Source organism: Notamacropus eugenii, chromosome 3 (assembly GCF_028372415.1).
Source record: "Notamacropus eugenii isolate mMacEug1 chromosome 3, mMacEug1.pri_v2, whole genome shotgun sequence".
Classification (NCBI taxonomy): domain Eukaryota; kingdom Metazoa; phylum Chordata; class Mammalia; order Diprotodontia; family Macropodidae; genus Notamacropus; species Notamacropus eugenii.
The window spans coordinates 130584240-130601017 of record NC_092874.1 but is presented as its reverse complement, the minus strand read 5'-3'; the positions used below and the strand labels follow the sequence as shown (position 1 = coordinate 130601017).

The 16778-nt window shown below is 38.0% G+C and overlaps 1 protein-coding gene across 4 annotated transcripts in view; it reads left to right on the top strand.

Moving 5' to 3' along the window:
• The window catches only part of CPED1 (cadherin like and PC-esterase domain containing 1), a 425597-nt gene that overhangs the window by 43945 nt on the left and 364874 nt on the right, over positions 1-16778 (top strand). For 3 of the 4 annotated variants that reach the window (XR_011976874.1, XM_072652904.1, XM_072652905.1), the window contains exon 3: positions 380-563. The exons of the other annotated variant lie outside the window; for it this stretch is intronic. Coding sequence is in view for 2 of the 3 variants with exons in the window: in XM_072652904.1 (XP_072509005.1) it covers positions 380-563 (184 nt within the window). In the remaining variant the exon portion in view is untranslated. The remainder of the gene's footprint in view (positions 1-379; positions 564-16778) is intronic. 4 annotated transcript variants of the gene reach the window in all.

Below are 16778 nucleotides of genomic sequence, written 5' to 3'. Positions count from 1 at the left end.
TTATTTTAAAGTAGATAGTTGATCTCAAAATCACAAAAGCAGTGCTCTAACTTCTTAGTTGTCTAAGATGATTATGTTTCTTAATTGTCATTGCCTTTGGAATTTTGGCCACAAGGACTACTGCAATAATGTGAAAATAAAAGTTCTGTACTCCCATGCTGTATTAGTGCATCAGTGATGCCATGATCACTTTAGGATCATTGATTTAGAGCTAATAGGGACCTCAGAGCCTATCTAGACCAATCCTCCACCCATTTTGCAGATGAGAAAACTGAGTTTCTAAGGGGTTAAGTGACTTTGCTTAAACAGAGTATCTCAACTGAAGTTCATAATTTTTCCCCCCTTAATTTTAACATCTGACTCTCCCTTCTCTTATTAGATTAAAGAATCTATTTCGAAGCACTTTGGAAGCCATGCGAGAAGGGCAGTGCTCTATGTGCCTTCTTCCTACAGCCAAATGGAACTTCAGCTTTATCAGCACATACTCACACATCATGGCTATGCCATTATTACCTCAGAAGAAAGCCTCAGGGCTGGCCTTGGGCTGGGGCAGCTGGACCAAGGTGAGGATAATTAGAAGTCATTTAAATCCTGTAGAATATAAGGTCTCTTCCAGCTCTAAATCCTATGATCCTGTAATCCTATAATGGTATTCTATTTACAGTTTATATCCTGCCCTCTAGAAAAGAATTTCTGCTTTATCACTCTTGAACCTTGAATAATAAATCCCTTTGCCTTCTGCTATCCCACCTTAATTACTTTCCAGCAGCTTTATAAAATTGTATTCTACATCTTTTTTCTAATATTTGAAAATATAAAGTACAAATTATGTAAAAAGTTTGCATTTGGTAAAATGATGAGGTTTATGGTAGGAACTGTATCCTACTTCCTCTACCCAAGCAAATTAGGGTAGTTTTCCCTTAAAAGTTATTGAAACTATCTTTAAGACTTTATTGGTTAAGGTTAGGACTGTTGACATCACTTCCTAGTTACTTTAGTACAAAATGGTCAGCCTCTCTGTAATACTCATCTGGAAGACCACCATGAGCAATTTAGGGCAAGAGGAGCTTTGTTCATCTGAATCAAATCATGGTGCCCTGATTAGATATCCTCCTTGAATATTGGTCTCCTGGTATTGCTAAGAAAAATCTCTTTTTTGTAATTATTGAATAAGCTATGAGTATCTCAACTGGTTCTACTTAAACTAATAGGGAACTGACCTGAGTCACATGTAGCTCAGAATATGGTATACTCAAAAGAGAGCCTCTCAATCTTTGAATTCTGGAAAGTATAACCTTCTAGTACCTGTACCTTCCTATGGCATAGGATCTCTGATTGTTCTGCTGAGGGCGGGAGGGAGGGGGAGAGAGAGAGAGAGAGAGACAGAGACAGAGACAGAGAGACAGACAGAGAGACAGACAGAGAGACAGACAGAGAGACAGAGAGAGAGAGAGACAGAGAGAGAGACAGAGAGAGAGACAGAGAGAGACAGAGACAGAGACAGAGAGACAGAGAGAGACAGAGACAGAGAGAGACAGAGACAGACAGAGACAGACAGAGAGAGAGACAGAGACAGAGACAGACAGATAGAGGAGAGGAAAGAGAGAGAGAATTTGTTATGTGCCAGATACTGGTGCTAAGTAGTGGGGATACAAAAATAAGAGAGCAAGATGGTATCTACTTCTAAGTCAAATAAGCTAGCATATATTAATTACCTACTATGTGCCAGGCACTGTCCCTAGAGCTGAGGATATAAAGTCAAAAAGCAGTCCCTGCCTTTAAGGGGCTCATAGTATAATGAACTGGTCATGCAAACAACTGTGTAGAAACAAAATGTATACATGCTAGTTTAGAAATAGTCAGAGGGAAGGCACTACTAGCATTAAAGAGGACTGGAAAGGGTCTTTTGCAGAAGACTTAGCTGAGACTTGAAGGAAGGCAGAGGGGCCAGGAGTTAGTGATGAGGAGGGAGAGAGTTCCAGATATGGAAGACAACCAGTGAAAATGCTCAGAGTTGGTACATGGAGTGTTTGTCATGTGCAAAGAACAGCAAGGAAGGCATTTTCACTGGATTGTGGAAGCCTGGAATAAAGTGTGAGACTGGAAAGATGGGGAGGGTCAGGGGATGAAGGACTTCAAGAAATAGACAAACAAAAAAGAACCCAGAGGAATCAAGGGGCTTGAATTCTAATAGGAATAAGTAAAACATAAAGAGAAGCTGAGAGAAGGGGAAGGGAAAGAGGATATTCACATGTGGGGCCAGACAGACTGTGTGGAGGTGGAACAGACCAGAACATGAGACTGAAGTGGCTCAGTCTTCTCATGATGGCAGCTCCAGACAGGGACTCACCAATCATTTGAGTCAGCCTCAGGATTGAATCATCCCCAAAGCTCCACGCCATGCAGCAAGTGGAGGCAGAACAGATTGGCGAGGTGGTCAAGAACACCAAGAAGAGAATGAGTCAGCTGTAGACAGAATGCGGATCTCCTTCAGTGCTGTCCCTCTAGTGATCTAGCTAGTTCCATGAAACTTGGGATCACAAATGGATGTGAGTCCCCTTGTGTGAGAATAATCCTATCTGGAATCCATGAAATCATTTGCCAACATAATAAGCCCTTGGTTTTCAACTTTTCTTGGTCTCTGTTACATGCAATAACTGGATGATATTGTTGGCTTTCAAGAAGCAGCATGAAATGATGCTGTGAAGTCTTCAAAATGATACCAGGGAAGGCGAGACTAAGATACACCAGCAATGTTCAGCAATCACAGGGCAATATCACTTAGTGAAAATGCTTTGCCTTCATTACTTTATGGCCAGCAGTCCAGATCTGGACCCCTGACCATTAAGAAGCAGCTTTCATTGATGTTTTCAGTGTGTCATTAAAGACTTAATTCAGAATCAGGGTTGACTTTCCACATAGGTAGAATAGATAGCAGCCTGCCAAGAACCCCAAATCAATCTCCTCCACTAGGGCATGAAATTGCTCTGTTTGTTACCCCGTGGGTCAAGACATTGAAAAACTCAGTTAAAATGTAAATATGTTATCTGAGAGAGATGACAAATGATGCTTAATCACCAGTAATCCCTATTTGTGAATTAGCAAAATAGTAAAACTGTGAGGGAATGGGACCCAGGTTAGGTAAGTTCTGGTAGGGCGGAGGAGTGAGAAAAGGCAGGGGAGGTGCTGACCTGGATCAGAGGTCCAGGTCTGAAGCCATAGGACTCAAGAACACTACTAGGTCAAGGCAGGGTAAGTTGCTAGGCACCTTGGTGGCAGAGAGTGCTAAAAAAAAAGAAAGAAAGCATTGAAAGAGAGAATGAGGGATACTGCAAACACACTTTCTCAAGGTCTGGCTTAATCCAGTTCAACCAGCATTTATTAAGTGCCTCCTGTGTGAAAGGCCCTGGCAAAAATAAAACAGGAAACAGTCCTGACCAAGGAGTTTACATATGAGCAGTCCTGTTCAGAAATAATTGTATATAACTATATATGTATATATATATATATATATATATATACACACACATGTGTATATATATGTGCATGTGTGTATATGTATGTATATTGTATATACATATAAATATAATTATGTTATATGTGTATGCATATGTGTGTATGTATGTATGTATACACGAGAAGTAAAGAGTCTCTAGCTTCTTAAGCTGAGTGCTAATACAACTGATTTTATACCCATTACCTCTTCTACTGGAAATGGGTACCGAATCCAATCATCTGAGCAAAGGACTGAGAATTTGAAATTTCTGTTGTTATTTTCTTGGTCCTTCTATTGACTTGCCATATGTACATCTCAGCTGTTCTCTGCATTTCAATGTTCTCCTATCCAAAGAGGATAGAATGAGGTCACAGATCCATTTGCGTTTTGAGAATGAGATATTAATATTCCTACTTGTACCAAACAGGTATTGGGTCAGTTTTGTAAGCAAAGATGTATTAAGGGGCTGCCTCTAAACCTCAAGGATTGGGCAAAGGCATCCTGTGGGCAGATGGGGATCTGGCACTAGAGAACTAATGTACTAACTGACATATATTGCTGTGCTCTGTGTGTTAGAAGTTTTTGACCCTTACAAAGCTTTTCCTTTATAGCGTTTTCCAAGGTGGATTGGCTTTAATCGTCTGAAGTCAAAAGCTAATTTTTTGTAGGGACTGAACTTGGATTCAGAAAGAACTGGGGATGAATCTCCCTCTGCCACTTTAAATGAACATTAGCATCTTCATTTTACTTGAGGAAACAGGCTCAGAGCCTCCCAAACCACACAGTACCCCTGCTATCTCTATTATATATCTCATCCTTTTGGGTCATTTTTAATTTCTTCATAATATATTAATCAGACTCCAAAAGGGAAAGATCCATTTCAGACTGTCATAGATATGGAGAATTGTATTTTGTTCTAAATGTTCATTACATTTTCTAATTTGTATCATAGGAGTCATGTCTCTAAACTACCTGCCATAAATATGTTCCATAGATATAAACTACCTAACCTTTCCTTGATCATTAGACACAAAATGAAATGGTGTTATTGTTGTTTGCTTTCTGAGTTAAGCCCATAAATGTGCGTGAAGTTTAATACAATAAATGTCTTTGAGAAGTTAGTTCTCTGGGACATCTTTCTTTTTTTTCACCTCAAGTGTTTGCATTTATTGCATGTAACATGTTGCCTCACACTCACTAAGTGCATGATACTTCTTATTTGGGTTGATATTAGAGAATTCTGAACATTTCAATTGCTCAAAATGGGGAGCAATTCAAGCATATAAAAGCCTAAATATTCTAGAATTCACCACAACTATTCTCTCCTTTGCCAAACTAGACTACTCTATCGGGCTGCACAAATGAGTTGGCAGTATTAAGCCAAAGAGTTAATTTCAGGGACTATTTGATGCAAAAGCTAGGTATCATGCCACAGGTCTGTCTGAAGTGTGAGCCTCATGTATTACAATAAGCATTTCACACATTTCCAAATTTTAAGTACACTAGGTGTTAAGAAATCTATTTTCCCAGAAAGAGGCTTACAAATCCTGTAATATCTTGCTTATTGGAGGATTATGTGTTTCTCTGAATATTTTTTTTTTTTTGGAAGGGGAAAACATTTCAGGAATGCAACATCTAGATATGCCTTCCACTTTCACTAGATGTGAATTATAATTCCATGGAATAAATACAACCCTGATGAGTTTATTGCATAGAAGCTCAATAACTTATGTAAATGCTACTTGTTGACTATATATCTGCATATCTATATATGTGTTTGTGTATATATGTATATATATATATGTATATAGATATATGTTTGTCTATCTAGATTTATACTTATATATCCTTCCATATTATCTATTTTGGTGGCTTTATAGTGTGCTTTTATTTAAGTATGAGAACAAATAAAAGAAGTGTTTTCCAAACCCACTTTACTTCATTCCCCAAACCCCTATACTATATTGAGGAAATTTGGGGCCTGAGTTAACACTGTGATAATATTATTTTCTTGATATTTAGGAAGGTATAAAACTTGATGACATTTTATTCAGGAAAATGGTATAATTTAATTTTTTCCCCCAATTTTCTCTAATAAACCCACTATATTTTATCCAAGTATGTTCCTAGGGAGTATTATTTTAACAAACTGAAAGATCAAGATCACCATTTAATATTGTGGAAAAATCTATAAAGAAAAAGGTCCCTATCTTTGCCTGTTTATAATATGATCACCTTTTTAGGTGCATATGCTTGTATTCACATTTACTTTCACTTTTTAAAATGTCTATCTTGTTCACATATCTCTTAATGTTCTCGCTAAATCTGAAGGAGGTTTGTTTATGGTGGATGCTTGCCAAAGGCCTTTGCTGAAGTTGTATATGGAAAAGAAAAAAACAAACACTACGATAGCTTATTCTTAGTTTGGAATAATTGGAAGCTTACACTAAAATACACACACACACACACACACACACACACACACACACACACACAAAACCTGTAGTTTACTTAGTTCAGGAAAAGAAAGCACCAAGAAGTAATAATTTGAACTAAATGGGAATGACAATTTCTTGAACTGGAGGGTGATTAAAGTTCTAGAATGAATCACAAATCAAGGAGTCACCTTTGGAGGCAGAGAGAGGGGAATCTTCTAAAAATAAATTATGGTCTTATATATCTGAAGACAACTTAAAAATAGGTGTGAGGAGGAATTCAATGACCTTGCAAGAAGGTGTTTTCAGGCATATGGTTCTCTGAATGAGTCACACGTAGTTTCTCATTAAAAGAGTACAAGAAATGACTCCTGGACCCTATTGAAATACACACGTGCCCAGAAAGATTGTGCTTCAGTGAAAAAATCCAGTATATAAAAATCGAAACTCATCAGACAGATAAGTTACTGGCCTACGAATTTCATTACTAAAGGATTTTTCACTGTACAAAATGATTCATCATAGAATGCCTTTAAAAAATTTGAGCTACCTTAGTGAATTTAAATTAATACTGACTTTTTAAAAACATTATGCATACAAACATTTTGAGGAGGCAGACCAAGTAAATAAAATCATAGGCCCCTGCATTGTGCTCAGACTACTGTGCACATGTACCTTTGTGATATATGCTGTGTCCCCCAAGTCATAAGCTTCGTAGGGTAAAACTTCACTAAGAGTTTTAGGACACCCTGTGAAAATCATATGCATCACACAAAGAGAGAATGTAGCATAGTAAAGTAAAGAATAGTAAAAAGAGAGTTCTGAGTCAGGAAGACCTGGGATCAAGTCCCTATTCTAACCTCTACTGGTTGTATCACTCTGGTCAGTCACTTTACTTCTCACTGCCCTAGATAGTTCCATCAAATTATCAATCGTAGAGAAGGTGCTCGCCTACAATGACAGAATTTCCTAATTTAGTCAGAAAATAAGCGTTGATGAAGCACCTGCTCTGTGCCAGGTGCTGAGCCAGGCACTGGGAATCCAAAGAAAGGCAAAAGGCACAGTCCTTGCTCTCAACATGTTCACAGTTTAATGGAAGACATGAAAACAACTCTACAAAACTAGATAAATAAAGGATAAGTTGGAGATAAGCCATAGAGGGAAGGTGCTGGAATACAAAGGAATCAGAAAAGGTGCCTGTAGAAGATGGGATTTTAGCTGGGACTTGAAAAAAAGCCCCGGAAGCCAGAAGGCAGAAATGAGGAGGGACAGGCATGGAGAACAACCACTGTGAATGCACAGAGTCTGGAGATGGAGTTGTCTTGTACAAGGAATTTCTAATGACTTTAAGCTTTCTGTTTAGATGAGTGGGGGTTTAGATGTGTTGAGATTGAGCTGATAGCAGAGTATTCAAACAGAAGTATTTATTGGATAGTTGGAAGAGAAAGAGAATGTTGCATTTAGAGAGAGATTTGGGAATCATCTGAAAATAAGTAGTTGAAGCTGTGAAAATTTAAAAATTCAAATTGATTTTTTTGGGGAAAATTGGAGGTACAATGCTGCATATGAAATTCACTCTTTTAAAACATTTCAAACTATCAAAACATGGCTGATTCTTCCTGAAAATATAGAGATTATTGTTGGGGTGGGCGAACCATTATGTGCTTTAAGTGTTCTTGGTGTGTGTGTCTGTCTGTTTCTGTCTCTCTGTCTCTCTAAACCAGGTCAAGGTGATACACTCTTGACTTTCATGGAATCTTTCAGGTCATCTAGTCAAGCCTCCATTCCAATGCAAAAAATACCCTCTACAAAATCCCTGAGAGGAATCATATTTCTAATCTAGCCTTTTCTTCCCTCCTAGCCTAATGTAAAAGCTATAAATAGTACTTTTAGAAATCAGATTCCTAATTTAGTTTCCCCCTCCCCTGGCACCTAATATAAAATGGGCAATTAGCATTTTAGAGGACATTTACCTAACAGAGAAAGAAGGGGAAAACTGCAAACTGTAGAACACTATGGAACAGGAGTGATTATTATGTCTGTATACTTGTAAAATATATACTTTTTAAAAAATTGTGTCTTATTTTTTCCAATTACACATAAAGGCAACTTTTAACATTCATTTAAAAATAATTTTGCTTCCTCTTCTTTCCCTTCTCTAAAATGGTAAGCAATTTGATATAGTTTACATATGTGCAATCGTGTAAAACGTGTTTCCAAAATACATACTACCTTAAGAGGAGTATGATATATAAAATGCTGACCTCTAGGTCAGGGAGCCAAGAATTCAGATCCTGCCTCTCCCAAGTTCACTGTGTCACCCTGAACAATTTTATCTCATAATGCAGATCTGTGCATTGATAGAAAGAGTTCCTTTATGGATTCTTCCCTATACCAATGAAATCACAGGTCTGGTAAAAATATAAAACAAAATCCTTAAGGGAAGAGATTGGAGCTCCATAAATAAGAATGATGACAAGTGACATTCATATATTGCTTTACAGGTTAATGAAACGCTTCCTGTTTACTTTCTCATCTCATAACTGGGATAAGTACTTCATGTATTATTATGTACATTTGCAGATAAAGAAACTGAGATAACAGAGCCAGTAGCCAAGACACTACAGCTTCCTCTGTGCCTTTGCCACCATATATTATTACCAGTGAACTAGATGAAAAAGCTAAAGGAAGAAGTCATCTAAAGAATTGGAAACTGAGGGGATGCCCATCCATTGGGGAATGGCTGACCAAGTTGTGGTCTATGAATGTCATGGAATTCTATTGCTCCATAAGAAATGATGAGCAGGCCAATTTCAGAAAAACCTGAAAAGACTTCTAGGAACTGATGCTGAGTGAAGTGAGCAGAACCAGGGGAACATTGTACATAGTAACAGCAATACTGGTCAGTGATCCACTTTGATAGATTTGGCTCTTCTCAGCGATGTAATGATCTAAGACAGTTGCAAAAGACTCGTGATAGAAAATGTCATCACATCCAGAGAAAGAAATATGGAGTCTGGATGTAGACTAAAGCATAATATTTTCTCCATTTTGGTCTGTTTGTTCTTGCTTATGGTTTTTCCCTTTTGTTATGATTTTTCTTTCACAACATGACTAATGTGGAAATATGTCTAATATGATTATACATGTATAGCCTACATGAGATTACATGTCATCTGAGGGAGAGTAAAGGAGGGAGAAAAATTTAGAACTCAAAATCTTATAAAAGTAAATGTTGAAAATGAAAAAGAAATATATTAATCTAAAAAAAAGAAAGAAAGAAGTCATCTCCTAAAAGTCTTCATCCTGCTCCCAGAGACAAGCCTATGTAACAATACTCTGACTCAGAGTGCTTTCTAGGAGAGGGCATTTTTTTTTCTTTGATATGCACCATATGCCCTTCCAGCTGCAGAAAATTCAGACAGAAGTAGTGAAATGGATTATTCTAGTTTGTGAGCTCTTCAAAAAAAGATGGCCCATTTAAAATTCCTGTATGCACACTACCTTGTGAGGGTCATCCCATGAGGCAGCTAGTTAAGCAGTGGATAGAGCACCAGGCATGGAGTACAGGAAAGCAATTTGAGTTCAAATCCAGCCTCCAACACTTCCTAGCTCTGTGACCCTGGCAAGTCACTTAGCCTTTGCATGCCTCCATTTCCCCAATTGTGAAGTGGAGATAATAATAGCACTTATTTCCCAGGGTTGTTGTGAGGATGAGGCAATATTTATATAGAGCTTAACACAAGGCCTGGTACATAAGAGGTACTTAATAAATGTTTGTTTCCTAATACGCTCCATTTGGACTGCCTAAATACTTCAATTACCTCCAATTCTACCATCACTGCTTTATGATGCATCAAAGGAGAGAAAATCCTGACATATTTGAAAAATGTTAGGATCATTCTGCCTGTGTTTAGAACTCATTTGCTTTTTTAAAAATTCTTTTTACTGATATATTTTGTTTTTATACCATCTTTCCTTTGGAAAATATATGCTCTTTCCCCTCCACTAAATTGTTCCCTTTAATAAAGAATATTTTAAAAGAGTGGATAAAAGTCAGTGACTGTCAATATATGCAGTATTCCACACCATTAAATCCTCATCTTTGCAAAGAAAGGAGGAAGGAGAATTTTCTTATTTCTTCTTCAGAGCTAAGGCTACTCGTTACAATTACACAGCATTTATTTTTGTGTTGTTTGTTAGAATTCATCTGTATTTGTTGGGTATTCTGTAGGCAGAAGAGACTTGCAAAAGAAGTTTCTGCATTGCCTTATATTTGGGGACATTAAAAGTTGAGCGCCTTGTGACCACTGCAGCACCCCTCTTTCCAGCCAAGTGCTCTCCCCATTTTAATCTGTCTATATTGTTGCTTAGCTGGAAGTCAGAAATAAAAGGGGTCACATTTGAAAGGCATTGTGTGGCTTGCCCTGCCAAGGTTTCACATAGAACACATAGGACATACGTTTTTTATTATGCAAGTAATGAGTTTTGGCTCATGCCATCTGTGTTTTTTGTGCCTTTAGTTAATCAAACTAGAAAAAAAAAGATATTCTATCAGGGAAGCTTGAAGTCTACAGCTTTCTACTTTATAGTATCATGACACACACAGTAATTGTGTTCTCAGGCTTGTTGTTATTTTGGGCCACACTTATGGAACTACTGATATGTTTATGACTAAACAGAATTTGGTCTTTAATTGTCACACTTGGTCTTCAAGACATGTTTTTTTAACCTAAGCTCAGTTGAGCTGTTTACTCAACTAGAACAAGAGTTCAATTTACTTTAATTTTTGAAAAGATTTTCTTATTTATAAAAGCTGAGCTTCTAGTGACCTCTCCATTCTGGTGTTTCCTTTACCCTCCACTATGAAAAGAGAACAAAAAACCCAGTGTCTCATTTTTACTCCAAAGAAACTAAACTGCTTCCTTAAGCAGGGGTTAGTTTTTGTCATTGAAAATGGCAACCAGATGTTTGCTGAAATCTCCAGCATTTCTCCTTGGGAGCTCGGGTGCCCCTTTAATTGTTTGATCTTTTGGAAGGTCATAGGAATTGGCTTGGGTGTTTAAATGTTATAAAGTAGGGGGCTGTTTCAAATAAATTTGAGGATAGTTGTTCTGAAAGAGTTTGTTAAATGTTCTTTCTGCTACTTATATAGTTTGGAAAAGATACACTTGTCTAAAGTTATTTATTTCATGCTTTTTATTCTTTTCATATTTTGGTGGGATGGAAACAATTGTTTTGAAAAATTGATGGGTTGATCTGGTTCAGCAGCATTTTACAATGTATTTTGAATGACAGATTTCATTTGAAAGAATAAATAAAATCTATGTTGCATTTAGATTGAGCCTAAAGGAAAACAAATTCTTTCTTTCATATGAGACATCTCAAAGGTAAAAAGTCCCTGGATTGACTCAATAGGAGGTTGGGAGCTTGTGAATTCTCAAGCACAACTGGAATCACTCATTAAATAAACAAATCTTTCTACTTAGGGCAGGCGCTGGATATCAACAATTTTGTTGTTTTTGTTCCTACTCAAATTGACAAGACCACCTCTAGCTTTCAAAGCCTGAGTATCTCCTCAGATACATAATAGAACAAATGTTCTATCCTCCTCACCCCCACTTTCCCAATCCTTTGGCTTTTTCCTGTCCAAAAGTAGTTAGGAAATTTTTTGTTTAGAGTTCTGTCTGTAGCCTTGACCTCGATCTCAATGTGGCCTGGTGTGTTTTCTCAATTCAAAAGCATTTTCTCATGATAATCTCAAATTACGAAAGATTTCGAGTATCACTCCAACATCAGCTGAGGGAAACAAAATCCTAAGGATAAATGAAATTTTTTTTTCATTTTGCTATTCCTTCCCCTTAAAACTTGTTTAATTCAGGATTCTGGTTCTACTACTCAACTGAAACTGTTTTTGTGATCCAATTAGCCAGATATTTTATGTTTCCTATAGATTTTATGTTTGTTAGTTTACTTTCATGCTCTACATCCTTTGTTAATAATAATACTTGGTATTATGTCCTATCTACCTTACTAGACTCCGTAAGGACTATGCATTATTCCATAGTGTCTCCCTAGTAAGTGCCTTGCACGTAGTAGGTGCTTAAAATATGTACATTTCTTTGAATGAGTAAGGAAGTGATATAGTGAGTATAGTGCTAGACTTATGCTCATGTATTGCCTTTGACATTCACTGACTGTGTAGCCTCAGGTATACTATTCAATTTTTCTAAGACTAGGTTTTCTTATCTCTAAAATAAAGAAGTTGTACTCAGTAACCTCTATGGTCCCTTTTGGTTCAAAATGTATGGTCCTGTATGTATATCATACCATTCCTTCTGCCTCTTTGATAGAGACCTACCTGTTTTGAAATTAACTGCAGTAAGGAGACTGATATTCGAGGCGCGGTTAAGGGGCAAGTACAGTGGACAGAGCTCTAGGCATGCGGTCAGGCAGACTCATTTACCTGAGTTCAAATCTTGCCTCAGATACTAGCAGTGTGACTGACCCTAAGCAAGTCACTTAACCCTGTTTGCCTCAGTTTTCTCATCTGTGAAATGAGATGGAGAAGGAAATGGCAAACCACTCCAGTATCTTTGCCAAGAAAACCCAAATGGGGTCACAAAAAGTCAGACGTGGCTGGACAACAGTAATGAGACTTATTTGAGAACAAGCTCTTGAAATTGCTTGTCTGTTTTCCCTGTCAATTTTTCAGAATGTTCATTACTTAAGGTATTTAGTACTCTCTTTGGAAATGGAGAGTGATGGTGTATTCAACATAATGTTAACCATCAGACCTCTTTGCCATCCTTCTATAATGTTTAGGAAAAGTCTCTTTACTAAAGCCTAAACAGGTGATTCAACATCTTAATTAGTGAGTCAATCAGTGATCATTTATTTTTCAGTAGCTATGTGCCAAGTACTGTGCTAAGTGTTCAGAATAGAAAGGAAGGAAAGACTTTTTAAAAATCCTCTCTCTCAAGGGGCTCCCATAGTCTAGTGTGTAGAGGGGTTCCTCCCCAAACTATGGGCAAAGGGCAGAATCAGGCCCACCACCTGTTTTTGTATGGCCCTCAAGCTAACACTGGCATTTACGTTTTGAAATACAATAAAACTTTATTTGAAAAATATAAAAACCTTTCTTAGCTCAACTGACATTAGACCAGATTTGGCCCTCAGGCCTTAGTTTGCCCTACTGACCCTGGCCTAATAGAATCCAACCAGAAAGCACCATTGAACAACAGTACAATTCTCACTTAAAATTCTTATGTTACAACCAAGGACAATGATTTCATCTATTAAAATGTCCACAATTAGCCTCTGTCCGAAAAGTTTTCTAGATGTTATTCTGCCAATATTTGGGGACCACTGGAACAACCAAAAAATTTATCCTACTTTGTCTTTATCAACCTCTACAGGGAAAAAGCATCATATAGTAGAAAGAGAACTTGCCTGATAGCTAGAGGATTCTACCCCTTATCTTCTTTCATGACCTTGAACACATCACTTTATTATTGCAGAGCTGAGTTTCCTTCCTTATTTGTAAGAGGAGAAGGTTTGGGTTGATGATTGCTTTAAAGTTTCTTAAGTTCAGTGGATCCAAGATCATTCATTTGGTCATCAAACAAGCACAGAGCCTTGGCACAAACAGGTGCTTAATAAAGCTTTCTTGAATGACATATTTGAGGAAATTTTCACATTTTAATCATTGGGAATATAGCAAAGGAAATCTTATCTCACCTTGCTTGATATAGAATGGAATCCTTAACCTATTTTCTTGGACAGTAGATGGCCCTTTGAAAAAGGTATGCTAGTAACGCAAGGAAGTTGAGAACATTCCACAGTAATCTGAAAACTCATCCAGAATGCCAAACCATTCAGATCAGTAAGTGTTTGCATGTTGATCGGTTTGTTTGCACATAGTTCAGAGTGCATTTTTTTTCCCCGTGGACTTTCTAAATCAAGGAAAATAGCAACTTAAAATATATCATTAATTTTCCCTTTACAGGATAGCCAAAACATGTATCTGACAGTAGCTGTACACTGTAAATATACTTTAAAATATATTTATACTCACACTGACAGTGTAAATATTAAGAAAGGAGTCTCTCTTTTTTGAAAATATTATTTTTTTTTTTTTTAGTTTTCAACATTCACTTCCATAAGTTTTAAAATTTCTCCCCCTCCCTCCCTCCTCCTTCCCCAAGACAGCATGCATTCTGATATAGGCTCTACACATACTATTGTTTAATAGTATTTTCTCATTTTCACATTAGCAATGCTGCATAGAAAAATTGTAACTAATGGGGAGAAACCATGAGAAAAACAAAACAAAACAAAAAAGAAAATAGTCTGCTTCACTCTTGTGGCAGCAAGCCCCTGACACATCAGGATGGCTTGCTAGCATAGGTTCTTAGATCTGCTTTTCTAAAAGGAAAGCAACTTTTGAGGGGTCAACAATCTTCTTTAATCCCATTCACCAGCAGAGAAAATACAAGCAGAGAAATAAAGGACCAACAGACAGACCTTCCAACAGTCTGACCATAAGCAATACATACATCAGAGATCAACAGACAGATCTGACCAATGCATACATACATACATACATACATACATACACAGTTACCAGAGAGAGAAACATTGACATCTGAATTTTCAAAGTTTGGGGGTGGGGAGAGCTCCTTAACAGCTACCCAGAGTCTCATCTGGCACATGAACCTTCTTCCAAAGAGCAAGCCCCCAAAGCAAAACCTCACCTCAGAGTATATATACACTTTTCAGAACCAGAGGGCATCACAACCTTGGTGACCCACTGCCTCATTAACAATGAGCAAAAGGTGTAGGCCTTCCTACAAAACAAGCCTCCCCTAATTAAGCTTCCCTTAATGGCCTCCACCTAAGGCCTATTAATGGGGGGGAAGGAAGATCTTTAACTCTCATTAACCTTACAGCTCTGCATTCTGACTCCATAGTTCTTTCTCTGGATATGGATGGCATTTTTAGTAATGAGTCCTTTGAAATTGTTTTAGGTCCTTGTATTGCTGAAAAGTCTATCAAGATCAGTCATAGCACACTGTGGCTGTTTCCATGTACAGTGTTCTAGTTCTGCTCAATTCACTCAGCATCAGTTCATATATTATATATCATCAGCTCACAAACCTTTCCAGGTTTTTTCTGATGTCTATCTGTACATCATTTCTTATAGCACAATAGTATCCCATTATATTCATATACCACAACTTGTTTAGCCATTCTCCAGTTGATGGGCATTCCCTCGATTTCCAGTTCTTGTGAGCCTCACTTTCATGTGTGGTTTCTGGCAGTATGTCTCATCACCCTCTAGCTTTATCACGTAAGTAGAGATAAGGTGGTGTAAGAGATAGTGTTAGACTTGGGGTCAGAAAGAAAAGCTTGAATTATTTTACTAGCTGTGAGACCCTAAGCAAATGCCTTAATCTCTTTGGGCTTCAAAATGAAGGTGGCAGACCTGATAGATGCTAGGGTTCCTTCTTACCGTAAGTCAATTATCTTAATAGCAAAATATCAAGGCACTGTGATGTCATGGAAAGCATTAGACTCAAAGACAGGAGAACTAGGTTTGCTGTGTGACTATGACCAGGGACAAATCCCTTGACCTCTCTGTGCCTTAGTTTTCTCATCCATGAAATGGTAATAATTATACTTGAACAATCTATCTCCCAGTGCTGTTGTGAGGAAAGAGCTTTATAAATGCTAAGGCATTGCATAAGTAGGCATTATTATTATTTTTTGTAATTATTATTTTTGCATCGATATTTTATTAACCTGTGATTTTTATTACTGTGTGAGTCCAGGGCAAACTTAAACTCCTCTTCACTTTAGTATATGAACTTCAGTATTTTAGTAGGCAATCTACTCTTGTGGAGAGAACACCTATGCATATACTTATATTTGATGATGAATACAAAACACCTTAATGTTCACAGCCCTTTTTATCTCTTTTGATCCTTAAAACAACATTTAGAAAGGTTAAGTGCTATAATTATCTGTTATACAAGTGAAGAAACTGAAGCCCAGAGAGATGATGGGACTTTCCAAGGGTCATCCAGCAAGATACTGAGGTGATAAATCTACTTGTGGGAGCCAAGATGGTGGAGGAAGCAGCAAATTGCCATAACTCTCCCATATTTATCTCCAAACAACCATAGAATAGCACCCTGAAACAATTCCTGGGATAGTAGAACCAGCAACAAGAGTGAAACAACCTTTTATCCCAAGAAATTTGGAAGATTGCCAAGAAAGGCATGTCTTATTTAGGAAAAAGGGGAATGCAGTCCAGGACAGGAAGGGTCCCAGTAAGCCAGCAGCAAGCCCCATCTCAGCAAACCAACAGGAGATCCTGATCCCAATGTGGTGGACCACATAAACATCAACACCAGGACACTCCCTGCCCCCTCCCACAAGTGCTGCAGCATAGTCAGGGGAACAGGCAGAACTGCCATGTGCTTCAGCATAACCGAGGTCAGCAGGCAACCTCCAGTAGCCAGAACTCCATGTGCTTTAGCATAGCCTCGTGAAAATGCAGAAACACCCCACTGGCCTCAGCACATGCCAGACACCAGCAGTAGGATCCTGGCTCAACACTGGTAAGCAGTCAGACCCCTATAGCCCCCAGCAGCATCAGCCACCCCCACCCCACCTCCTCAGTGCAGCACCAGATGCAAGGGTACTGAGCAGGTCTCAGGGGAGCATCAGTGCAACACCAGGTAAACAGCCAGTGCCTATAGCTGTTTGCAGAAGAAGCCTGAGACAGTGCTCCTTTCACTCTGGGAACAGAGCTCAAATTTAAAAGAAAGGAAAAAGATCCC